The sequence below is a fragment of the Chaetura pelagica genome, unplaced genomic scaffold (genome assembly GCF_000747805.2).
Source record: "Chaetura pelagica isolate M959 unplaced genomic scaffold, ChaPel_1.0 scaffold608, whole genome shotgun sequence".
Classification (NCBI taxonomy): domain Eukaryota; kingdom Metazoa; phylum Chordata; class Aves; order Apodiformes; family Apodidae; genus Chaetura; species Chaetura pelagica.
Window position 1 is genome coordinate 176533 of NW_009954108.1, and position 27735 is coordinate 204267.

The window sequence follows — 27735 nt, forward strand, 5'->3', positions numbered from 1 at the left end:
CCATAGTGTCATCAGTAAATTGCAATAGCCTTTTTTTTTTTCAATCCATGGTGCTCAAAGTCAGGCCTTTAAAGTGACTTGGATTTAGGAGGATGGGCTTATCTATAGAAGCTTTCATGCATGTTCTCATACAAGAATGCAGCTCTGCACAGATCCCACCACAGAGACATTCAGCTTATTGTGCATGGCCAGCCCAGCTCAGGACATGTTACTGTGCACCAGCTCCTCTTGCATCCCTGCCAAATCTCTGCAGCTTTGTCTCATACTGCAGAGAGACCGTGGGTTGAGTCCTCTTTTATAAATCACTCAGGAATAACAAACAGTGTATGACTGGTGTAACACTTTTTCCTTTTGTGAGAATGGAGAGGTGGGAGAAAAAAAAAAGCCCATTGATCACTAAGATCAAATTTGCAGTAAAGCCCAGGTAATGCTACAAAAAAATCACTGGCATTTCAATATGAAAAAAGTGTTTTAAGAGTGGGTTGAAATCATTGTTCCTGTCCAGAAATTGACTTAGACAAACCATCAGCATCCATTAATGTCTCATCCTTCTCCTTGGGAATGCATCTGCCATTGGTAAGTTCTTTTTAACAAATAAGAAACCATCTGATCCATGCTGGCCTTGCATGGATCCCACTGCATAACGAGTTGGGGAGGCTCAAGTGAGAGATGCCAGCAGTCTCAGTGTGCTTTATAAGTACAGAAAAATCAGTTCATTTCATTGCTAGGTTTTTGTTGTGGTTGGTTTGTGGGGTTTTTTTCCTTTTTTTTATCTTCCCTACAGATTAATTCCTGGTGCTTCCAATTCCATGTGTTCTTGGAGAAAAAAAGAGAGAAGGGGGAAAAAAACCCCTGTGAACAATTTGAAATGTTAAAAAAGAGAGGGAACAAGAAGAAGTATGAAAAGAAAAAGAGAGGGGCAGTCAGTTGGCATATTGTGCATAGAAAGCAACTTTTACTCGCTCGATCTGGTGGCACAGTTTGATGGCAGGACCAAGTTTCAGTGTCAGCAACAGAAGGGCTTGGCCATCGATGTCCTGAGAAAGGAAGAGACAAGGAAAATGGTTGTGTTTGTGGATTCTAGAGGACAGAAAATTTAACCAGGTCTAGAGAAGAAAGAAGGGAAGTTTGTTCCAAAAATTAAAGGTGACTTTGTCCTCTGCCCTTTTCTCCTACTTTGATGCTGCCCATCTCCTTCCTCTAGGGTACCTGATGCTTTTTCAGAATTTATCTAGTGCTCACAGGCTTCATAGGCTCTCACCTTGCCCTCAGGGTAGGAAGAGCCTCCCAGCTGCTGAAATGCTGCCTAACCTTCTACAGAAACTCTGCAGGGTCCATGGAGACCTGATTAGTCCCATTTTATGACTGAGGAACTGAAGCAAGAGAGAGGCTGCAGAGAGCCCACCAGGAGATACAATAGGGAGTGGAATGGAAAACCTGAAGCTGGTCCCACTGTCAGTCAGACCCTTCTCCCACTGCTTTTGGTCTGTGACTTGCTCAGCACACGTTTATGTCTGCCTTGCTCAATGCTGTGTCCTCTGGTCAACCCAGGACCTGCCTTGTTCCACTTTGGCTACTGAACAACCAAGACAGAGGAGCCTGGACCACACAGAGTGGTGCAGGCTGGAAGGAAGCTCTGAAGGTCACATCCTTCCTTCAGGTATATTTATGCATCAAACTCCATGAGCTAGCACCCCATGACAAAAAACATTTTGCTGGGGATTTCTATTGGGTTTATGATCCTCTTGTTAATTAAGAGCTCATGTGATCTTTTAATGGACTGAGAAGCAGATGAGCAGGCTACAAAACTACTTTACTCCTTAGGAAGGACCAGAATCTAAACACAGCAAAAAAACTGTAACTCACAGGAAACATAAACTCCCCAGGATGGCCCTGATTAGGTAGCACTAAACACCAGGAGGATTTGGACATCTTAAGCACTGATTTGATCAGGGCTGCCCATGGCTCAGGCTCTTCCTCCCCTGAAGCTTGATGGCCTGGCCCATTGCACCAGAGCTTCCTTGCACATCACAAGGATAAGCTCCAGTCATCTGTGTTTGATTAAAAGGCCCCATAAAACTCCCTGGCAAAGGACAGGCAGGGTTGGCTTTCAGGCCCTGGTGTTATTCCAGGCTGATTGACAGACAGTTGGAGCAGTGAATCCAGCATCTTGCTACAGAGTGTTTCAGCCTTGGTCTAGACTCACACTTCAGCTTCTCCCAGCCAAAGCAGCTGTACTTGGGGCCAGTTATTCATGATCAAGAATCAGAGGTAGCTCAATGTGCAGTTGGCCACAGCACTGACTGCCATCGGCTACGGCCTAATTAACCACACTTGTTTCTTTCTTACTATGATTAGCACTGCTCGTTACTTGGCTGTTACTCATTAGCCAGGGAAAGGCTGTTTCTGTATAAATTTTACACATTCATGCTCACTTGAGATGTAGAGCATTGGCTCCTGCAAACCCATCTGCTTAATGGGGAGATGCCTGGCGTCTCCTAAAATGAGGTCATCCAAGGGCCTGATTGCCAGATTTTCAGAGAGATGTAGATGGGAAGTAGGTGGCTACAATATTTGAAGTATCTACATGTTAGTGACAAAATTCAGAAAGGCAGTTTTGGATTAAAGCAGCATGTTTCTGCTTCCTGGGCCAGTATTTTAAAACAGGGTGGAACCCATGCAGCCAAGAGAGCGAGCTTGTTAGGTACCAAATAACAACTCTCTTGGTACACTGGGGTCCCTTTGTGACACCAGGATGGTGCCATGGACCTTGGCATGAATAAGAAAGTTCTAATCCTCCTGCTTCTCACAAGCACGCCAGATGAGGTGTTCCTGGTCTCATTGACCATCTAGCAATTCAAGTTTCCAAAGTTTTCCACGCCTTGCCTCAGTTTATGCTACAGCTTGGCCTGAGGGGATCTCAGCTCTAATCATAAACCCCTTGACCTTGCTCTGGGCCCAGCTGCCAGGCTGGTACATGCTGCTTTTTAATGTGTGTGATGAGAATAAGCACCACAGACACAAAGACAAGAGTTACATGAAGACCTCTACCTGCTCCTGAAATATTTTGGCAAGAGGTGCACAGTCGGTCAGTTTAATAAACCTCACAACATCAGTCACAGTCCACTCCAATGGGTTACTGTCCAGAACGAGCTTCTCCTCCTCTTCTTGCTTAATTTCCTAAAAAAAACCAACAAACCAAAGAGATCTCATAAAGAAAACTACCTTGTGTGGAAAACCGGGCCAGGGATGCCTTCCTCAGATGAGGAAGGCCTGGCACTGAAGGTTAATTTAGGAAGAATATTGCTATTAATTAGGAGGGAAAGTGGACAAACTCACCTCCTTGGCTTGCGTGGCCTTCTCCTCGCTGTAGGAGAGGGGCTGTGGCCTCCGGCTCCGCCGGGTCCTCTCGGTGGGAGCAGGTCTGTCCAACTCGGTGCTGCTCCTCAAGGTGACAGCTCGCCGGGGCCTGGTGGAGGGGACCTCAGCAGAGGAGGTGTCTGTCTGGTCATCCCGGAGCTCTGAACTGGTTTCCTCACTTCCCGTCTCATCCTCCATCGCGTCCGGCTCCTCATCTTCGCTCTCCTGCACAAGGACCATCAGAGAAACAGCGTCTGGGCTCAGAGATTCATACAGCAGTAAATCAAAAGGCACTGGGTCAAACTGCATCCCCCTGTCCATGCCAGTCCAGGATAACATCTATTTTAACCTAATTATCTCATTTTCATTACAGTGCTAAAACAGATTAGCCCTCAATTTAGATTTGTTACAGAATGTAGAAGGAAAAAAACCCAAACAAGCACGTGATGGACAAATCCTTCTTCTGTTTCTAACAAAAGGTCAAGGGCAATAACTCATCTGGCATGAAATGTTCCTCTGTTGGGTCAGCTTCTCAAACCTTGAGGTCCTGCAGATGTGCATGAGAAGGGGAAATGGAAAATGCTAAAAGGATAAAATGAAACTCAGGTTGCTTGAGATGAAACAAAATCTGAAATAGGCTTGGATTTAAACCCTCACCTTACTTCCAACTCAACATGAGGAAGAACTTTGTAACTGTGAGGGTTACAGAGCACTGGGACAGGCTGCCCAGAGAGGTTGTGGAGTCTCTCTCTCTGAAGACTTTCAAGACCTGTCTGGATGCCTTTCTGAGTGACCTGCCCCAGATTCTTTGGTGATCCTGCTCTGGCAGGGGGGGTGGACTTGATGATCTCCAGAGATCCCTTCCAACCTGTAACATTCTGTGATTATGTGATTCAGATTGTCAGGCCTGTCACTGGTATTGAAAGGAAGGAAATTATGGCACTTAAAAAAAATATCTGGCTGTACAGGTGTGCACCAGTACTTGATTTCTTAGCTGGCACTTCTGTAAAAACCCAGGGCAGAGGATTTCACCCAGATTTCCCTTTCTTCAGCCTGACACCTAACTGCTGGAGGCGAAGCAAAAATTTCCATTTAAAGGATATTACACCAGATTCTTGTTATTTCTGTCACACAGAGCTTGCAAGCACACACCAACTGATGGGAACTCTGTAGTTTGTACTTTATATATATGTAAGTGGCCCAAATGGCTTCGACAGCTCAGCTCTGATCAAAGTGTGAGCGTGCACCCAAGTCGTATGCTCAGTGAAAGAACAATTTCAGATGACATTAATTATATTGGTTGAGAGATTTAAAAATGTGGCTAATGGTTAATTTAAGCTTAACATGACTTTATTTCAGTTTGAATTCCTTTGAAGCAGGTATAATCTAAGGAAATGAAGCAGAACTGCACCTAAAGGAGGACAAAGTCACGAAAACGCAAGCAATCAACTGAAAGCTGCCTAAAATATCCCCCTCCCTCTGAAGCACAGGGAATTTATGTAAATCAGTTTTATCTCACGTTGCACAAAGCAGCAATTACTGGCACTCAGCTGAGGAAGTGAAACTACACATGAACTTGGTTACGATCATGGGAAAACCACCTGCAAATGGTCCACACAGAACTGAGTCTGCTCCAGGTTGTATCTGGACATTGCTGAAGCTGGGATCCCATCATAACCAGTAAACACAGTTTACTGGAAAGACTGAGGCTTGAAATACCATATATTTGGGACATAAGCCATTTGCCTGTATTCTAAAGCTTCTAGAAAGTTTATTGTTTGGCATTGTGAAGGAAAAAATATTATGAATGGCTAATGAAAAAATAACAGCTGTTGAAAACATACTGGCCCAGGAGTTGGTTTAATTTATTATAATATTTAGAGATCTTAGACATGGATCACAGGTCTCCTTCACTCTGCTAGATGCTGCACAAAGCATCTAACAGGCTCATCTGTCCAGCTTAGAGATATATAAGGAAGCAAAACAAAACAAAGATGTAATATTAGACAGCAGGTTAGCTAGTGAGCATCATGAAGGTGGAAGCAAAATCTCTACTTTGCCACCTCTAGAAAGGACAAGGGTTAAAGCCCCCAAAATGCCCCAATAAAACCATCCTGACCTTAGGAGAACAGGGTAGCGAGGAGGGATTAAAAAGGAAAATGGAGGTGTTGAAGTTCTCTGAGAAGTCCCTCAAAAGGAAGATGCAGATGGGAGGACAAAAAAGCACCAAGGGGCTTTGCTGATTTACCCCAGTGCAACACAAACCTCCGCAGAGCCTGCAGCATTCACATCGACAGCTGATGACCTCCTCTTCTTCTGCACAAAGATGGATTTCCGCCTTTTTCTGCGTCTGGCTGGCTTGACATGTCCACTTTTCATGTTGTTATTTTCCCCAATTGGTGGTTTAATGATTTTTTTCCTCTTCCCATAATAATAAGCTGCAGAAACAAAGCAAAACACCCATTAAAAACTTTAACCACCAACAGAAGGAAGCTTTGGCTTGCTTCTTGCTACTGATTCAGTACTGCACTCTAGGTGCACCTTTATGAGAAACTTTAAAATACACTGACTTGGAAAAAAAGCCCAGTGTAAATATAAGATGTCATCTTGGACTAGAGTTCTCAGAATTTAACCCTACTTAGAGAAAGTTTCCACTAAGCCAAGTAGTGATTTGGAGGGAGAGAGAGGCCAGCATCTTTTAGATTTGGTCCAGTTCCCTTCTGCAGGAGTTAACAGTCTCAGACACACTTTCAGTTGCTAATGTTTTCAGCAGAGTGGAGAGGATCAGCTATTCTGAATTGTGCATGTTTGCTCAATGCACAAAAGGATGGGTTTATATTGCCTTTGGCTATTTCATGGCCCAACTTGAAATTAAGGATGTGAGAGTCCTCTGTCCTGACATTAGATGCTTTTTGACATGCTCTACAATGTCCTCTGGGGCTGACAGACACTTGGCCTCTTCTAGCTAGGGTATCCCAAGATTACTCAAACGGCACTTGGCTAATCATGCCAAAGTTAGTAACTGAACTGAGTCTTTCAACAAATCAATGGAGTTTTGAGGAGCAATTCATCCAGACACACACAACCATCAACTCTGAGATGAGACAGTCTCAGCTGGAGCTCCCCTAGCTGTACTCCTCCAGCTTTCCACTTGGTAACAGTGGGAGCTAGGAGTCTACCTCAGGTGTAGGCCTCAACAGAAACCCATATTCAGTGATCTGAGTATCACCCATTTCCCTTTCTACTTGGGCACCAAACAGAAACTAATCAGTTTAAATCAGTCATACTGATTTCTGGCAACCTTTGTGGAAGAAAGGCAGCACTCACTTCTACTTTCCTGTTCCCTTTAAGAGCCAATTATAACAAGTAGTATTGACAACAGAAAGTATTGGAACACATACCTAACTTCAGCCTTCCTGAACAGGCAGGAATATGTTTAATATATTCAACCCCCCAAGCAGAGTCAATGCGACCAAACTCCATCCAGAACCTTCGTAATATGATGCTGGCCCATCTGCCAGCAACTCTTCACTGAGAAGAACAGGATTCATTTCACCTAACAAAGGTGTCTCAGATGTAGCAGTTTAAATCTCAGCTGGCCACTGCAGGTTCCTTTTAGGTGCTCCTTATATTAACTTTGCATCTAAATAAACGCCAAGGCTTCCAAAGAGTAATGACTTTAAACCAGGTATTTTTGGGAAGCAGTGAGACGGAGATGCTTATTTATCTGCACAGAATACTACAGGAGCCTAGAGTGGCCTGACCAGGATTAAATAACTGCTCATGGATGAGATGAATCCTACTCAGTATCAGTGCATTACACACCTGCTGTTCTTCATCACTAGCTCATGCAGCATCTCCCACTGCTCTGATTCCCATCTGACAACAAAAAGTATTTGGGCCCATACTCACTGTACTTGGTTTTAGTGTGAATGGAGCAGTTCTCTGGGCAGACTTCAGCCACCAGAACTGGACTGAACAAGTTGGGGCAGCACTCCAACTTGGCACAGACTCTTCTGCAGAAATCTGCCACCTGATCCGACGTCCGCACGATCTTAACAGTCGCCCTGTAGGTCTTCCCTCTGTATCTAGAAAAGAGTACAACACCACCTCATGTCACCAAACAAATTATGTCCTTCAGTGCTACTTTCCTTTGTTGGACACATCCTCCTTAATGACTTTTGGAGGAGTGCCTCTCTTGGGAAGGTAGGCAGAATAGATCTACTTAATTAGTGGCTCTGTTTCAGAATTGAGGAAGGAAAGGCAGGGCACAATTATTCTGGAATCAGAGATGTGGAAATGATTTGGGGAGAACAGTGAAGACTACATATATCTGTATATATGGCAAGAGACAGAAAAAAACCACAGTAGGCTTGGTGAGGAGACTACAGAGGACAGCAAGCCCATACTACCAACTGATGCCAAGTTTTGGGGAGAATGATGTAGTCTCTCTTAATATATTGACCTGTGATGAGAAGCTGGTAAGACTTACAGAGTTTTCTGGTCACCATCCTGTGTTTGGGAGAATAGACTCTCTGTTACCCTCAATATACCTTTGATCTCCATTGCCATCTTCCTCAAGGCAGCTCTCCTATCATGTTCCAGCTCCCAAGCAGCCCAGTTTCATGTGCCAGCTGTGGTTACTGGGATACACACACTGTGTAGAATTATCTGAGTGAAACCACCCTCTGCCACGTGGGGACCAGATGACTTTGCCACTATGAGATGTGGGCAATACAAAACCCCAGGAACTCATCAGGGGTCTTTTTGAGCTGTTTAATGGGACTGCAGGAACAGGCTCTAAAAACTGATTCCTACAGGGAATGCTCAGAGCAGGAATCTCCAATGAAATGTTTGTCTTAAATTTGTTATCCATGCACTACTAAGTCATTTATTTCAGCGTTTTATATGAAGTGTTTCTGAGCGATAAATGGCTAAGAAAGATATAGTTACATCCCTGCTGTATTACATTGTAGATGTGAACTCTGAAAAAGCAATTATCCCCATAATTTATTAAACAGCAGCACCAAGCTATTGTAAACACTGAGATAAGGTTTTTAAAACATCTCTTGCACGTCCTGAGGAATGCAATACGAGAGACAATTGGGCCAGCGCCTGGTGCTAAGGCATTGTAAATGTGCTTAAAGGAGAGAAAAGTTACAGACACAAAAGAATAAAAAGGGAGAGACAGTGAAAGAAAGATTGCTGGATGGGAGGCACTAAAAGACAAAGATACAGTCATCAAGGAAAAACGAGACAAAGCATTTGTGAGTGTATTTATACACACAGCTCCCTAGCAGGGAAGCAGCTGTCAAGAGTCGGATATGGAAGAGGACAAGGAGGAGAAGGTGAAACAAAGGAGATGTGGCTGGAGGGTTAAATACACAGAGTGCTCCCAGATTCTGTTCCCTCTCTGAAGATTTTACTGAGTTGCACAAAGCAACTGAGAAACCACCTTTTGCTGCTCTCCCTCCCAACAGCTCTTTACGGAAACACTGGAGCACGGGAAAAGGGTTTGAAACTATGGTACATGAAGTGTCATACAGGGGTACCCAAATGGCATCTAGGTCTGAGAAAGCACAGTTCAACCGTTCTCATGATGCAAAGACCTGATCCAAACTATCAGCTCAGCACAAAACTCTTCCACAACCTGTAAGAGCATTTCTGCAAGGCACCAGGCTCTGATACCCCATTTGGTGCCTGACCAAGGACCCTGGTCATGGAGACAGTCCTGGATACATTCACTCTTCAGAATGAACCAATCATTTCATGAAATAGTAAATTAATTAGCCAGCACATCATGCATCCTGGCAGACCTGGACAGATGACATAAAATGTAAAAACTGTTCCTTCCAAATGCAAAGCACTGTTACCCCAGCTCCCCTATGGAACAGCTGCACAGACAGGCTGGCTAGAGGGGGGTTGGCAATAGCAAGTATTAAAAGAAAAATTCCACAGCCACTCAAATGTACCTACTTATAAACATTTAATATTTCTTTTCAATGGGTTTGAAAAGACTCCTGCACTTAGTACTTCTCCAGGAGCCATGAAGTTTAATGATGGTTCAGCTCATTAGGCCAGTAAGTGTGACTCCTGTGGCAGGCTGCAGAATTTCCTTGTGTTACCTTCACCTGAACCCCAAAAACTCTGGTTGCACTATAGCATCACTTTCAGTACAACAGCAGCCTCCCTGAGGGTGTCCATACTGGAAGAATCCTGGCAGTGGGAGCACCTGTACCAGCACCTGATGAGCCTATGCTTCATTTTATGTCTGGATGTGCCTGGATTTAACTTAACTTGTGCCTGGATTTATTTGTCTTTGTTCTGACTTTCACTACTAGGATAAAAAGACTGCATCTGGTTTTGTTTCCCTGCAAAATCACTGTAATCACATTGCCTCTTGATCTTCCTTCTTATAAGCTGAGAAAGCTGCCTGATGGGTATTATTCAAGGATGGCTGACTTTTTCTAACTGTGTGCTTCCCATTGTGTTTGGCTGCCCAGAAAGGACCCATTATACTAAAGTGCCTAGTGAAAGAAAAAAGATGAAACCAGGAAAATAAAAACCTGACTGATTTCACAGTTTGGTTTGAATGCAACACACATAGCAATTAACAGAATGGATGGCAAAATGGAGATCAACATGACTGCAGCAATCAGCCTCAATAACCCAAGGTGTTAGCACTGGCTGCAGTAATATTTTTTACATTATTTTGGATTTGGCAGCACCTCTTTCAGCTATAAACCAGGATCTACTAATATTTTCCATATTCCTCATACACTAAAGATTTTTAACACAAACACCACCAAATGTAATCTGAGCAGTTCCAGGACAGCCATGTGGAAAGAGCTCCTTTGGATATAATCAGAAAACTCTCTTCCATTAGCACTGCTCAAAATTTGCCAACTACTAATATTCTAATTGATGTTTTCATACTAGGACCTCTATCTTCCCAACCACTTTTAAGCAGCAAGTAACCTGCATGCACAGCATGGCAGTACTGGAGACTTGGAAAACAGCATGTCAAGCATAACATTTTCAGTTTTCTTAGAAATCACTGTTCTTTTAAAATAGACTTTTCAGCTAAAGAAATCTTCCTTTCCTCTCCTCCTTTATCTGCTCTCAGATCCCAAAAACTGGAGAAAGGCTGAAACCATTTCCATGAAAACTATACTCAGGATCTTTGCTGATCCATGAGCAACAATATTAAGCTAACAGCACTTTTCTGGCAGTACCAATATTCTGTTGAAGCTTCCTTTGGTGATAAAATAGACCAGAGGTTCATGAGAACAAAATGTCTCCTAGGAGCTCCAGTTAGGGACCATTGTGTGGTGAGGTAAAAAGCCTCATGCTGAAGCCACTTTGAACAGCTAGAGCATTGAGACTACCCTCATTTTCAAAGGTCTCATCCACAGTTCTGACAATGGTTCAGACAATTTTGAATAGTTTAGTGGCTAAAAGCCTAAATTTCCTTTTGGGAGACCAAAAACTCCTATCTGATCTTTTGCAATAAATCTCCAGTTTGTCTGACTAGCTTCAAGTATGCCAAAGATGAGAAATCTCCAGGAAACACCAGCTACCCACAGCACACAACCAGAGTGTCCCTGCATTGGATCTACCAGAAGCAATGTACCAGTATAGCAGCAGAAATTGTCCAACATCCACTTCATTATGTCTCAGTCAGACCCTGCTTGGGTGGGCCACTGCAAGTGCCAACAACAGAAAACCCTTAAAAGTCTTAAACATAACTCTGATACTCTTGAAGCTCCTGTCCTGGTTTGAGCCAGGATGAAGCCAATTTTTCTTTTTACTGATTTTTTTTTTCTTCAGTAAGCTCTCTTGTAACTAGCAACAGTGTGTTCTGCTAGGCTGATAAGACAGTGGAATGTTTTTCTAACTACTGAGGCTTCAAGGCTGCACCTGCACTCTGCCAGCTCAGACACTATGGGGAGATCTGTGACCCCCCCGTAGGAGGCTGAGTTAGATGGACAGCAAAATTGGCCAGAGATATTCCATTCCATATATCTACGTAAGCTCAGAGGAAGGTCAGAGATCACAGAAGACAACTTCCTTCCTTCTTCTCCCCTTCTCTTTGGTCCATGGCCAGCGTCCGGGGAGGACTCTGTTCATCCATCACCGTCGATCCTCAGCCTTGATCTCTCGTGACCCCCATAACTCTCCGCTTTCTCCAGCAGCAGCTCCGGGATTCCTCGGGACTCTTCCCAGTTCAGGGAAGTGCTGTGGGAGTTGCTGGGGTGGGGGGAGGCGAGAGGCTTTTGCCCATTCCTGAACATATCTGTACATAATTGTATATATTTTCTTGTATGATTCATTAGTGTTTTATTTAAAGCTGTGTAGTTTAGTTTTCAATCCAGCAAAGTCTCTCTCTTTTTCTCTCTCTCCTTCCCTACCTGGGTTGGGGGGAGGGGGGATCGAGAGCATTGTTGTCGGACCTGAGTCAAACTGTGACAGCTCCTCAGTGTACCTCAAATACCAAGGATTCTACAAATAATCTAAGTCTAGATAAGAATGTTGTAGTTATCTTCCTGCAAAGCTATTTAATAATCCAGGGTTCTCCTTCTTGCCCTTCTTGAGGTAGGGTGTGATGTTTGTCTTTCCTCAGACATCAGGGAATTTCCCTGATCATCAACTTGCAAACAAGTCAGTGAATGGTCTTGCAATGACATTGGCCAGTTCTCTCAAGCAGAGCTGGCTGCATCCTATCTGATTCCATGCACTTGTGCACATCCACTTTGCCTATAGCACCTCTAGCTTCTTTCCATCCACTTCACTCCCTCAAACAGTAACAGGGACCCGGGAGGCCTGAGAGCAACCCTTGCAAACAAAGGCTCAGGCACAGATGACTTTTAACATCTTGGTATCATCTGCCACAAGTGAAAGGCACCCATGGTGAAAACATTCTAAAGCATCCATGGTGAAAACACTTCATTTGAAATGCAGCTTCCTAAACAAGCAATGGTGTCTGAGATGGGGGGATCAATATTCCTGGAGTTCAGCTACTGCATTTGGGCAGCTCTCAACATTAAATTTAATAAAACACTCCAAGAATACTCCTCTTTTTTATTTTGATTAGCTGAGCTTCATACAAGGCCCAGGAGGTAACTCTCTGCACACACTGGTAATTATTTATGTCCAAAGTCCTGCATAAATGGGGAAGGTCAAACAACCCCACTTACAGCTCTTGGAAGTGAAAGCTCATAGAAAGCATAAAGTCCTTCAAGTATTTTATGTAAGACTGAGAAGCCAAATCTAGATGTAGGCACAGAACTTAAAGCATCTAGAACAGCTGGATGCTCACAGCTTCATCTGGCTCTCATGGGAACTCAGAGGATTTGGTCTGACAATTCTAACTCATCATCACCACTAAATCAGGTCTGACTCCTCACACTGAGCCGGCAGCGCTGCTGGGACGCCACTGCCATCACACTCTGCAGACACATCTCTTCAGACAATCTAAATTGTTTATCTTCTTTGCAAGGCTCATGTAATTTATCCTGTGCTGGTCACACAACACAGGAGAGCAAGCTAAACGCAGGCTGCCCTAGGACTGAGATGATGAGTTCCTGCCAGTGCATGATGTAGCATTTGGACCAGCTCCTCTTCTCTGTCCTCCTTCCTCCCCTTTGCTCCACCCTATTGCAGCCATCACAGCAAACAAACAACAACATTGGCAAGATCCAAGGAGCTGTCAATTCACATCAGAAGGAAGGTGGTGACACAACATGTCACATTACAGCAGAGACACTCCAGCTGGCTGTAGAGCTGTCATCATTAGCAGCAAGACACCACCAGGAGCTGGTGTAGCTGCACTCAGTGTAGACAGGCGTTTGCTCGTTATGAGTCTCTGTTTCTGATGCTGGAACACAGCTGATTGTCACACCTGATGTAATATGTCATGTGCTGTGTGCACATCCCTGTGTATCTGACTTCATCAGCATGTTTTCTTTTTTGCTTCTGCAAGACCACATGCAATTAAAACCTCCTCGATGAAGCGGCTCAAACAAAGGCAGGATGGAGAAAAGAAGGAAGTCCCACAGTAGCCAAGAAGCTTTAGGGCATGTCAACTCTTTGACACCCACTCTAAGTAGTACTCAAACTGCTCACAGGTAACCTGGCATGATGAGCAGGCACTGCTCTGTGAACCGAGCTCCAGACTCAGAAGCCAGACAGCTACAGCAACACGGTGCATGAAACATGGTGCTTCAAGAGCTCCGTCTCCTCTGGAGCCAGAGGACAATGCCACACTGAATGAGAACACTTTTCTAGGCTTAGAATTGATTCTACAATTCCAAGCCACTCCAGAACCTGCTGTCCCAGCTCTGAGACTGTAATGACCCACTCTGTGGCTTGATGAAGTTGAAAGATGCTGCACGACTCGCTGAAGAGCTGAGGTTGCTGCCTCCTGGGGTAGCCACCACACAGGAACATCTTCCCAGCCTGTGTCTGGCTGACCAAGTTAAACACAAAACCTCCTTGCTGGGAAGCACCAGTATGTTTTTATCTGGCAGGCTATGTGGATATAAAGGCTATCCTAGCAGGGTAGCTGCCCTGCTAAATAGATGGAAGGAGGAAACAGACACAGGAATGAATGGGGTAGGAGTGACATAGGGCAAGGTAACAGAGATGGAAGAGCTCATTGCAATATAATGAGCACATCAGGCAACAGTGAGGGAGGATAAACAGTTGATATGGATGAGTGACAATCTCTAGCAGCCCATGTACTCCTAACTGAGTTGGTCTTCCTGGGGTAAGCAGACCTGGAGTCAACAAGCTGCTTGGGGTCTCAGTGGATTGGGCTGAAGACATAGCCAGACATCCCTGCACCTGATGGTCCTTCAAATGTTTTCCAAGCTGACTTCCACCAGGAATAATTATTGTAGCAGCCTGAAGAACTAGGTACTGCTGCTTTTGCACTAGGTGGATCCCCACACTCAAATAAGACATTCCAACAAAGTCCTATTTTGGTTACTGCTGATAAGAAAACTGCCTGTAAACTCAATTCATTTGCAAGATAGAACATTAAGATGGGGTATCATAACTCAATTTCACAACTACTAAGTTCCTATGGGAGTGTATTATCTGCTATTTGCTAGTACAAGGTGTGGGAGCCTGAAATCAGTGAAAAAACAGGTCATGGACAACTACTTGTTTTTAATTAAAATCTGCATGCACAAGGGTGACTTTTGGATTTCCAGCCAAAAAATTTCAATTGACAAACACAAAAACATGACTGTCCACACAGGTGAAAGAAACAAGGTAAAACCAGGATTTTCTAGCAGCTTTTCTTTTCTATTTGCAACCCTCCACTTTCCAAGTATGCAGAATAAAAGCTTCTCAATTCTCTCCCTCAAGCAGAGCACACATGAACTTTCTGCAACATCTGCATGGCCAAAGATCAAATACAAAGCAATCAATAGTGTCATGTTTGACAGCCAATCATTTCAAACAACCAAGAGAAAATTGCTTTTATTTGAAAAGGAATAACAGAGCTGACTACAAAGGGTGAGATTCACTGCATTTAACTTCAGTACTCAAAAAGTCAAGGTGACATTAAGTTAGTCAATGGAGAGAACTGTCTTCAAAGAACTAGTCATTGACTTCCATCTTGAAGTGGGAAGAATCGCTCTTTGGAGGGACCCTGGAGAGAGCTTAGGTGAGACTCCCCTCTTACAGAGAGACAATGGTTGTTGAAATGCATCCTAAGTGTAGTGGCCATTACATTAAGGAGACATAACTAGGAGAATTTTAAAGTTGGAAAGAGAAACTGAGTATTTTCGAGATACAATTTCCTTACATGTTTGTTTAGATGAGAACAGAAATGTATCATAGAATCACAGAATCACAGAATAATAGAAGGGATCTTGGAAGGGATCTTTAAAGGTCATCTACTCCAGCCCCCCCTGCAGTGCAACCTTATCTTTTATTAGCTTGGTCGAGCCTGACTTTGAATGTTTCTAGGGATGGGACCTCCACCACCTCTCTGGGCAACCTGTTCCAGTGCTGCACTGCTCTCATAGTAAAGAACTTCTTCCTAATGTCTAATCTAAATCTACCCTGCTCTAGTTTAACACCATTGCCCCTTGTCCTGTTGCTACACACCCTTGTAAACAGCTCCTCCCCAGCTTTCCTGGAGGCCCCCTTCAGGTACTGGAAGGTGTTATACGGTCCCTGTGGAGCCTTCTCTTCTCCAGGCTGAACAACCCCAGCTCTCTAGAAGGGCCTCAAATCTTGACCTGAATCTCAGATCTGTCAGTATTTTGTCCTAGTCACTCTTCTGCTCAAAAATGTGTCCCTGCTACTTTGTTTGCACTTTTTTTGTGCCGTACATCCAGGTTTTTCTGCATTAGAGTGACAGGCTTTATATTAAAAGCAGCAATTCTCCTACGTTTAGAAACCCAGGAATTGAGTTAATTAAATAATAGACAAGCTTATAGGAACAGCTTATCCAGAATATCAGCTTATCACTGAATAAATATGGCATTTTTCATCAAATTCTGCACGGCTTCTTGGAGAAAGACAACAGAAAAGAACCATTCAGGTGAATATTTAATTTCTTTAGTTCCTAAAGAATGAGTCAAATAATGAAATGAAGCAAAACAATAATTAAAAAAGAAAAACTCCCACAAAGAAAAATGTTTTGTTCTCCTATTTTTCTTTTTTCCCCAATCTGCTCCATTTCTTAAGGCTCCCAAATAAAAGCAAACCCACTGAAGACTTACTTTGCTTTAAGTGTTTCCTCTTGGAAATTCCACTGAGGGTCTTCCACTAGCTGCAGTTCTCGTAAAACACTCCCTGGCTTGTAAGCTGCATTGATCACCATGCTGAGAACCTATTGAGAGACAAAATTGACAGCATTGATGGGTTTAAAAGTAGTCCTTGACCACACTGGGTAAGATTCCAGGTGCTGCACAGGCAGGAGAAGCTCAAAGGTGCCACTTTAGGTCCAAGGCTGCACAGGGTAAGTGCTATGTGCAATGAGAAGAGGTCCCAGAGTGGATCAACGTGCCAAATACATTGTAGGTGACACATCAGTCTGATATGGTGACTGCATGAAATGCTGCTAGCTAACCCCCCAAATCTTCTGTTAATCAGTGTTCTCACCCAAAGCAGATTCCATTCCCTGCATCCATACTGACTCTATTTAATAAAAGATAAAAATACTTCTGATGGCTCAACCAGGTACAAAGTGATGTGTACTGTTCCAGACTGAACACTGCAGGGGAAATTCACATACTTGAGGTCAGCAATATGCCTGAGTGTCTGAGTGCTGCGTGCCTTGACTGTATTAACAGAATATTAATGAAGTCTACACAAAACAGAGTTCACAGGAGGTGTGCCTGAAAACCAGTGTGTGTCCACTCTGTACAACAAAACACATGTGCCAATCCATTTAATCCAAAGTCTCTGAGAATAAAAATGATTCCTACTATTGGCTCAGGGAATCTAAGCTTTAATAACCTGCACTTGGCCTAAGGAGATAAATACATGAAACACAAATCTCTTAACAGCACCAGACCATGTGTTTGAACACTCTGCATTGTATGTACGTGAATGAACCGCTAGTGAGTCTAGATTGGTTTTGATATAATTTAGCTTATTATGTAACACCTTCTTAATTCTTTGGGGGCTTGCAAATGATTGCAGCACAAGGAGCTTTACCTTTCCCCAGCACCCATGAACATGGTTCACCAGAAACGAAAAGCTGACTAGGTGGTACTGCAATGTGTTTATGCTTTGGGGTTTTTTCCTGTTTTGTTTTTTGTTTGTTTGTCTGTTTGTTCAAATCCAGAAACCTAAGTACTTTCTAGCTCTTTAAAAACCTTGCAGGATTAATCTTTTTCAGGCAAGGGCTTCACTTAATGCTGCACAGAACCATGTCAAATGGTTTGAGTTGCCTGGCTAGGTTATTTACCAGAAGGAGTATCTGATTTATCATTGGGTTCTTGGAAACACTACTCAAGTTGCAGCTCTGATCATCTGAAGATCTCAAAGCACTCCATGAGGAAGAGCAGGAGTACACTTCCTATCTCACACAAGGAGAAACAACCACACAGTCACCCACAGCTCTCCAGCTGATTCCTCTCTCATCACACAACCCACAATACTAGTTGCTGAGCCATACTAGCTCCTAACTTCCCAGTGAGCCCATCCAGTCCCTCATTCACATCTTCTCTAGCCTGCTACTCCCCATACAAACTGATGGAGCCTCTGACTTTTTAAAAAACATCAAGGGCCTGGGTAGCTCCCACTCGCATTCATGACTACCATCAGATGTGTTCCTCTCTTGATTAGCAAATCTAGGGAGTTATTCAATGTCCAGGCATTGTTAGGAAAGCTCTCCTCAAGCACACTTCTACATCCACTCTGCTTGCTGGTGGGAAAAGTGGGAGCAGAAAGAAAGTGTCTCCTGCTGACCCATTCCCACAAACAGGGCTGCTCTGCTCCTTTATCAGGGTGATAGTGTTAGTATGAGTTGTCAGAACAGTTAGGAAATGAGCAAGAAAAGAAAACCCAACCCTGTAAGTAACAGTGTGGCCCTGCCAGGGCATTATCCCAGACACCTAATTAACTCCAGCCCTGCAAAGACACCCGCAATTCCAGGACTTTTCTCAAAGCTGGCTTGTCATCAGCAGGACTTGGTAAACTTCTAAACTCCATTTACAGAAGAGTGTTTTGTAAGAACAATCACTTCCCTTTAAGGGAATAAGAAAAGTTATTTTTAAAAAAGCTTTGGCTTTTACTCTTCTTTCATTTCAAGTAAGTGACTGGGTTTGGCATTTTACCCTACAGCAGGAGTTCATCACCATGTTAAGAGTGTTATCTTCTAACAACATTATCCCTTCATCTCACACACTATTAAAACACTAGGGAAAAAAAAAAAGAACACTGGTTCTTGTGGAAAAATTAACTGGAATTAAAGCAGAAATAGTGAAGAAACCTAGACCAGTTTCCAACTTTCCAGCTTCCAACTCTCTCCAGAGATGGAAAGTCACTTCACCCATAGCAGACTTGGCAAATTTTTATCTGTTTAACGAAATTCCTTTGCCTGCTAAGAGACCAGTCCAAGATTTTGGTAGTTTATTTTCAGCCCTTTTTATCAATAAAGGTTTGGGTGCAGACAGTGCTGCCTTGGATGAGAGGGTGGGTTAGACAACATAAGCCTTTGGTGCTGAACATCTATGAGGTTTTATGTGATACTGCTGAACTTTGGATTTTCAGCATCCAGGAGGTTGGAGTCACATCAGTGAGCATGATCAAACAGCACTGTCACAAGCCTCTACCAAGCTTATAAGCATACGACAGCTATAAAGTCCTCCATGTAATAGATTTTCAACTGCACAAGAGCTCTTTTATGAGCACCTCTAGACATGCCTGATGCCTCTGGGCAGTTCAGCATCTTTCTTCCCATCATAGCTTTTTCGTGCTCACGTATTTCCCATCTCTTTACCCCTCTTGGCAGTAATGGGCCCAACCATGGATGAAGCCTCCTCAGGAGGTACCACTATAAGGTGTGGTTCAAAATACCATCACACTTATTCTGTTCAAAAGCCCAATTATAAGCATCCTTATGAGCATTTTCTCAGTTTCCCTCCTCTATCTGAGATGTAAACCCACATCTCCTGCCTAATAGGAGAGACCCTGACTCCCAGGCTGGCCTCAGGCAGGACAGTAGACAGTTATTTTCTTTTCCTTGGAATAATGATGTGTCTGTGGGACAGAGAGAGAAAGAAAAAAAGAGCTCTTTGGGATTATTTCATTAGATGATCAATAATTTAAAATGAGATGATCAATCATCAGTGCCAAGGCTGAAACACTTAAGTGTCAATATGCTTATGACAGTCCATGGCATTTCAAAAACACAGATGGCCAGATCCTGAGTTGGAGGAACTAGTACAGATGAGATGAAGCCCACAGATATTAATGAACCTTCATGTAGAAATATAGTTTATATCTTTCCAGACTACAGAAGGCTTCTGCCATTCCAGCACCATATCTGATCACTAATGATAGTGCTATCAGCCCGGCCCCATCATACACCTAAGGCTCAGTACAAGCTACTTAATTTTCTGAGCATTGTGATTTAATTATGCAAATTTCTCCTAAGAAGTCATGCTGTGCTTCAAAAAATTCAAGCTGCAAAGTGCAATAGCCTTCCTTCACAAATGCTGGCTGATTCCTCCTGTATGCATCAGCTAGACAGTCATATTACCTTTAAGTCCATTTTTGCTTTAAATAAAGAGCAGTCTGAAAAAATAGTAAGAACAGTAAGCAATGAGGCTAATTAATTTTTACAGCATATTTCCTTAAGATATGGTGGGGTATAGATCATCTGAAGTTTTTAAGAGGCATGTCATTTGGTTTTACAATGTTGCCATAGTAAGTTGTTGGCATAGATGGAAGAACTGTTCAGAAGTATTTTTTTAGACATTCTGACTCAAGACCCAAATCTAAAGCTGGCAATGAGTTTATTTTAGTAAAACTTAAAGTTAGAATTTATTACAGATCTTAGCTACTACACAGTCACTGTTTTTCAGCTCAGATGCAGCCGTCGGATGGCAATAGTTGATGTCTCAACTACACTTGGCTCCAAGTTTCAACAAGTATCTCAGGAATGAGATAAACTGATGTTAAACAACAGGCATTGGCACCTCACTTGCCTCTTGGGGTGAAAGTAACCACAAGAAACCACTGGTCTCAGCAGAGACTTGTGCTGGCACCAGGAAAAATGAACAGCCAGGATTTAAAAATAGCCTGGCACTAGTCAGCACAAGAGTTACTTGTCACTCGTCTCAGGCTTTGCACAGATGGAACAACACACGTACACAAGTGCACACTGAATTCAAATCAGTATTTTTGGTCATGCTACCAAAGAAGCTGCAATTGCTCTCAGGGTTTTGCTTGGAAATCTCACTCAAGGTTCTGCCTCTCTGGAGGGCACCTTAGCCGTTTCCTTCCTGCAGAGCTCACAACCCAACACTGGAACAAAGCAATTTGGCAGAAGTCAGAGGGAAGCAGTAAGAAGGCAGAACTTGGCAGAAATGCCTGTTCTGCTGGAAAAGGGGCACTACACAAAAGCAAACCTATCTGAGCCACTTCTCTGCCAACACCTCAGGTCAGGAGAACAGCCCAGACTACCCAAATGGAAGGAGATGCTCCTACACCACACTATAAAGATATCTCCTAACCTTGTTTAATCCAGAGACAAGCAGACACAAAGCCATCTCCTCGATAATGTGCCTGCTGGTAGCACCAGTTTGTGTGGAGCTGGATTCAGTTTGATCACTTCATCAGTGATGGAGGTAAGGAAGGAGAAGACATTGGGGTAAAACAGGGCTGAGGAGCACCATGAACTCCAGTTGTGCTGCATTTTTTCTTACATTCCTCATGGTTGAGTGTGAAGGAAGGCAGTAAATGGGTGCTACTCACTCAGCATCCAGCCAGGAGCAAGGTCCCCCACTACCTGGTGCTGGGAGGGGAGGGCATCTTGTCTCTCCTTGCTTTAGAGGTAATTCAGGCCAGGGAATGGGGTAGGAGCAGCATCTCCATCAAGGAAAATGCTGCCCAACTGTGAACTGGCTGGCAACTGGCACAAATTTTTAACTAGAGTATCTCTAAAGACAATGAGTACTGGCTGAAGACCAGGGCAATTTAAACAGCTCTGCCCAGACTGCTACTGTCTCCATTCTTCCTTCATAGCTGTTGTTTTGAGTCGTCTTTCCCACCTTCCCCTGTGTGTTCCCAAAGTAAAGCCCATGTATAATTTATCTATTCAAGACAAGTTATGCTGATGCATAATTTACAATGGCCTGCAATTTGCCTACACAGTGAGAGAGAGATAATTATAATGAGTTTGAATTCTCAGGGCCACATTATCAGAGAGTGTAAAGTGAGATAAAGGCATAAAGCTCAAGACTTTGAGCTTTATTTGGGTTTGGAGGGATGGGGACCCTTGTGAGCTGTGGTCTCGGGCTGGAGGGGGTATCTCCTGCATTGTGCCCACCACTCAGCTCTTCAGCTCTTTTGGGTGCTCCAGCAGCTGCTACAGATATTAATCCTGACACACAAATGCCTTCCTTGCTACTTCTCATCTCCTCCAGGTGCTGGATACCCCTCACCCCTGTCCATGGTTCTCTGAGTTGCTGACACCTCTCTTGTCTCAGCAGCAGCTGATACGTCTTCTCTTCACCCTTTCCAGAATCTGGACCTGGTCCACGTGGCCAGAATGCACTTGGCAATTTATTTGCAAAATAACACTGACCAATGCTGGGCCACTGTCATTGTCCTGCCTCTTGGGAAGTTGTTCATGTCTCCAAAAGCAAGATGCCCATGTCTCACTGACACTACTATTTGCTCCTTCAGCAAGCAATTCTGTAAGGAGGCAGAGCAAGAGAAAATTATCATTCTCTAAGAAACTCAGGTTGGTTTACACAGCTGGTAACTGTTCCCAATCTTGAGGAATTTGAAGAAGCTGGTGTTAGCCTATGCAGCAAAGCCCCAAGATACTAGGGGAGGGCCTGACAGAAGCTTAGCACTATTCATGCTTCCAAAATCCAAATTCCAGGAGGAAAGGAGGAAGAAACATTAGCAAAAGTATTGACTGTGCACGCCTCATACCTCCCCCATGTTGCTTTTTCATTGCCTGTGTTTCAAGCAGCAGCAGATTGCTAATGCTCCCCATCAGCTGCCATGGACCTCCTTTCAAATTTGGCAGCTGCCAACTTTTGCTCTGCAACCACCTGACTCTGCTTTCTGCTGAGGGCTGGTTTTGACTTGCTTCTTTGAGATCCAAGTGTCTCACCTGCCCAGAGCCTGACTACTGGGTGTTCTCAGAGCTCAGCTTTCAACCACGAGACAACCAGCAGTGCTGCTGGGTATAAAAGTACAGAGGTGTTTTCAAAAGCAGTGGGTTATCTAGGAGGAATCTCACTTTTTCGGTCTGTTAAGAGCTAGGATTCATCTCATTTCAGACCACTGCAAACATCCTGAGCTGGGCACCAAGGATCTTGCTGGTGCATCAGAAAACCAGAGTCCTAGAGGTTCTCATGCCTTTCCACCCAGGGCAGAGGAAGCTCAGGTATGCCCCTGCACCCACATCAAGAGGGATTCATGTATGTACAGACCAGAAAGCAGGAAGATCTCAATTTCTAGACAACCCAAGTTAAACTGAAATGATGCCCAAGGCACCAACAGCATTTTGCTTATCCAACAGTACCATCTTGCCTCTTATTTGTATACTGACTGTAAGGTGCATGGAAAATGTTTTCAAACAAGCCAGTTTCTCTCTGAGGTCAACAGAAAGAACTGAACACTCTGGATTTGGCCCAAAGCAAGCATTGATTGAGTCAGGATGAAGTACACAGGTGGTGTTGTTCTGCCATCCCTGCTGTGTGGGATCAACCCACCCCTATCCAGCAGGAGCTGGACACACCACAGCTTCCAGTCAGCACATCACACCCCTGCTCGGTCTTCTGTCCTGTTCACTTTGGATCCTGATGGTCTGGGCCTCCTCAGGCTATGGTCACACATAGAAAGGTGTCACCCTCACTGAATCAGCTGGCCTCCCCATGGATGCTGAGAAACAGGTTGATAGTAACAACCACAGAGGTCTTCTTTGGGAACAGCTCTGGTCAGAACATGAATTGTCTTGCACACAGATGAAATTTGCTCCCAAGCAACAAAACTCCCCACACTTCAAAAATGTCACCTCTCCCATCAATACCTGCAAGTCATATACCTACCCTCTCCTCCCAGCTTGCAGCTTGGACTTACAGAAACCACTGCAGAGCTCTGGACAATTTCAGGTGCTGCCTTTTCAAATTTTGGGCCTGGCAACCCACGCCCCATGTTCTCCCCTGAAATCCCCTCAAAAGATAGCTCAGCCATACCTCTTTGAGGACCAGCACACACTTGCCAGGCCCGACAGACTGAGGTAGCTCTGCTATTCTGCCTTTGTTTAAATATGGACCTGAAAAGCAGCGGTGGTTGATGAAGAGCTGGGGGCAGCAGTATCTCCCATTGATGGTGCCTGCAAGGAGAAAGTAGCAGTGATGTGCTTGTAGCACTTCTGTACAATAAACCAAGGGCTGTTCAACCTCCTTGATGAGGGGAGGAGGGGAGAAGAGCAAAGGAACAACAAGCCTTCCCTGAGATAGAGAGAAGGTAGAGAAGCCTCTGCTACTCAAATCCATCTGATGGGGGAAAAGCCATTGCTTTTAATAAGCAACTGATTTGGCTGCACACCCTAACAAAAGGAGAATCTGGAAAGGATTTTATTCATAACAGGACCCAAGGTTCTTTTATAATTCACATTGCAGACGGACGTGAGTGAATCAGTAGCAACAGAACAGAAAGGGAACTTATCAGCTGCCTCACAGATATGGAATCAGCTCAGGGAGAAAATTCAGGAAGAATTTTCAAACCCCTCTTCCTCCACTGTCCCAGCCAGTAAGCACTATGGTGCCATTCCCCTGACCCAATGTGGGTCTATGGAGCACTTTTCTGACTAAATACTCTGGGCTGTAAAGGAGAGAAGTGGGCACATCTAGATGCCACTGATGTGCCACTCAAGTGGTTATCCACTTTTTGGTTCCCATGCCCAAAAAGAGCCTGCTTCTCCCCATTTGATTGTAACGGGGCCCTGGGATGTTGGCTCAGATGCCAATGTGTGCCCTGCAGTCTGCTGAAATAAAGTGAGTTAAATCCTGTCCCTCCTGCAGAGTCTATGCAATTAACTGAATGAATATTGCACTAGGGGAGCCTCTTGCCATTGCTAAGGGGGAAAAAAATTTGCCTTTAGCAGAAGCAGCAGCCATGCCACACAGTCATGATGCTAACCCCATAATTTCTGGTGTAAGCAATTTCATTGATGCCAATTAAAAAGTCGCATCCCTCTCCACCAGGACTTCATTAGCCTGGCCCTAACGAACATCATTAGCTCAAATGGGCAAGCTGCAGGGGAACTCTGATAGCCCCAGCAAGACATGATGTTCACATGGGGAGGACCAGACCCTCACATGCTGTACATCAGAGACTCCACACCACCTCACACCCCTGGAGGATGTGATCCCATCTCCCCACCCATATGACACACTCATTGCCTTTTTGGGGTCATCCCCCTCCATACAGGCATCAGGTCCTTGAAATAAGGATCCTAGTGGTGCTGAGCAGCCTTACCTGTTGTGTCTGGCTGAGGAACTGGGCAGAGGTCATGAGGTATTTTCTCAACAGGCACTGTGGATGGTAACCTGTTCAACAGCAATTCAGTGGATTTAATAGTCAGATGGGGCAAGGGGGCAGAACCAGTGTGTAGGCTGGACCAAGAGATAAGCCAGCACCTGCCTGGAATGAGGAATGCAAACCTGCTTCCACGTGGTTTTATCATAGCCCAGGGACAGTATATGGCAGAGTCACAGAGTCACAGTCTCACTGGGTTTGGAAGGGACCTCTGAAGATCACCCAGTCCAACTCTCCTGCCAGAGCAGGATCACCCAGAGCACATCACACAGGAACATGTCCAGGCAGGTTTTGAATGTCTCCAAAGAAAGAGACTCCACAACCTCTCTGGGCAGCCTGTCCTAGTGCTCTGTTACTCACCCAGTAAAGAAGTTTTTCCTTATGTTTAGCTTGACCCTCCTGTGCTCCACCTTGTTCCCATTGTCCCTTGTACTGTCATTGGACACTAAGGAAAAGAGACTGGTCCCATCCTCCTGACACCCACCCTTTAGGTAATTATAAGCATTAATGAGATCCCCCCTTAGTCTCCTCTTCTCGAGGCTAAACAGATCCAGCTCTCTCAGCCTTTCCTTAAAGGACAGATGGTGCATCTCTCTAATCATCTTTGAGGCCCTGTACTGGACTCTTTCCAGTATTTCCTTGTCCTTGCTGAACTGGGGAGCTCAGAATTGGACACAGCAATCTAGATGCAGCCTCACCAGGGCAGAACAGAGGGGGAAGACAGAGTCAGATCCACTCCTCCTCTAACAGTATACTCTGGTCTGTGAGCTTTAGCTCTTCAGGCTACAAATATTTAATCTCAAATCCCTTTAATTCTAGTTTCTAGAAACCCCAAGGGCTAGACAGGGAAATACCCTCCTGGTACACGTCCATCTTCCATAAGCATCCCTTACTGGCCATCAGATGCTCACTACAGAGTCCTAGATAGTAAAGAAAACCTACTACAAAGACTTTCTAATAGATTCATAAATACTCTTGAGTTAAAAGAATCCCCCTGCTGACCCTGTTGCAGTATCAGAGAGGTGACTGTGCCCCTGTACTCAGCACTGGTGAGGCCACACCTGGGGTATTGTGTTCAGTTTTGGGCACCTCAGTTCAAGAGAGATCTCGAGGTGCTGGAGCGAGGACAGAGGAGGCAATAAAGCTGGTTAAGAGCCTAGAGAATAAATCTTACAGAGAACTCTTGAAGGAGCTGGGAATGTTTGAGGAAGAGGAGGTTGAGGAGAGACCTCATCAGTCTCTACAACTACCTGAAAAGTCATTGTAGAGAGGTTGGTGCTGGTCCCTTCTCATAGGTCATTAGCGACAGAACAAGAGGGAAGGGCTTCAAGCTGCAACAGGGCAGGTTTAGACTGGACATTAGGAAAAACTTTTTCACAGAAAGAGTGGTCAGACACTGGAATAGGCTGCCCAGGGAGGTGGTGGAGTCACCATCCCTGGATGTGTTTAAGGATCATCTGGATGTGGTGTTGGTGGAGATGGTTTAGGGGAGAACTTTGTAGAGTAGGGATGATGGTTGGACTCAGTGATCCCAAGGGGCTTTTCCAACCAAAACAGTTCTGTGATTCTATGATTCTATCTGGGCAGCAGTTAGCAAAGTCACTCAGCTGCTGAGTATCATCTCCTCCGGAAGACCTGATGCATTCTAGTAAAAAGACAACTTTAAATAACAAAAACTTACTGCTTTTCTGGCTGCACAACTGCAATTCTCCTCTTCCTTCGCACTGCAAAAATCAAACAAGGAAGGAAAAAGTCTTTTTGTACTCTTCTGTCCTATAAAGTACACCCATCATGCATAAAGAGCTGTATAAATGCACTGCCTATAAAATGACTTCTAACAGAATGAAATGGTACTTAATTACTATCGTCATCTTTCCTTGGTATTTTTTAAGTAAGTCACTACATCATTAAAACCTACTTTAAAGATGTAATAATACATCTAATCCTTCCTCTGGAATGTTAATATCGTGTTTTATGGGATCAGCCTAAAAAAAAAGATTTAAAATAAAAACACAAATATTTTTCCATACAGAAACACATATGGATAAGATTACATTTTACAAGCATGATTACCTCCAGCATAATTTATCCCTAGCTATAAATTGTGATAAGGCTGCATAATGTTGCCATAGCAGTATTCTGCCAAATTAGGCCCCAGCTGCCTGATTTTTAACTTAACCATATTTAAGTCTTCAAAAAGGGTTGACACATTCTTAAATTTGCCTTTCGGATGTTAATTAATGTAAGCAGCAAGGCTCAGTTTTCGACTGGTGGCTTGAGATCAGGGTTGGATAGCTTCTGTGAGGAACAAGAGAACACCAAGCCACTGAGCACTCATGAACTGCCTTCAAATGCAAACTGAAGGTTAAGAAATTGCTCTTAATAGGTATTGGAGGCAGGAGAAATGCTACAGGCTTCACTGTACTGGGAGATATTTAAATTAAACACTAGGGAAATCTCTGAGCTGGTAAGGGCACTGACAGATACCCTGACAAAGGGCTGAAACACCATCACAGGAGGACAGCAAACATTTCTTAACTTAGATGGAGCACCTGTATGGCCTCTTTATGTCCATTCCACTATGTATTTGTCTATTTTTTAATTATTTTTTTTCTAATAAGAGGTCCTGGGTCTCTAGTTCACTCAGGTGCCTGAGTGAACTTGGCTCAGAGCAACAAAACCTGGTTTCACTCCCATAATCCCATCCCAAACCCACTGAGCAATCCCAAACCCACTGAGCAATTCCAAAGCATGTAACAGCCTTTCCAGTGCAAACAATCCCATTTTTACATGAACTGATCACACAGGCAACTACAAATTGCATAATACCAGTGCTGCAGAGCCTGGTCACTACGTAGATTTATTCCTATTTATTACAGTGCATTTACAGTCTGGTTACCTGTCTGCTAGTTAGGTTGGTAGTTTCAAGAACTGGTTTATAGACATAAGACAATGATAAACCTGCTGATGTAATATCTATGAGGCTTGAGGTTTCCAAGTACTTACACACAGCTTTGTGTGGTGGAGTCAGGTTATATGCATTCGCTTCACACCAGCCAACAGGGAAAATGTCCATAGACTCTACATCAACTATGTACTCTGGAGAGGGCATCTGTAAAC

General features: G+C 44.0%; 1 protein-coding gene across 1 annotated transcript; it reads right to left on the reverse strand.

Annotated features, from left to right (window-relative positions):
* Positions 1–923: 923 nt before the first annotated feature.
* Positions 924–27735, reverse strand: LOC104393072 (scm-like with four MBT domains protein 2; the record flags this gene model as incomplete). The annotated part of the gene is made up of 10 exons (XM_010002532.1): positions 924–1037; positions 3052–3180; positions 3340–3585; positions 5626–5798; positions 7273–7448; positions 16101–16210; positions 23268–23407; positions 24556–24626; positions 26297–26339; positions 27622–27735. Coding segments are annotated over 10 exons (1316 nt in total), but the record flags the coding sequence as incomplete, so codon positions are not given.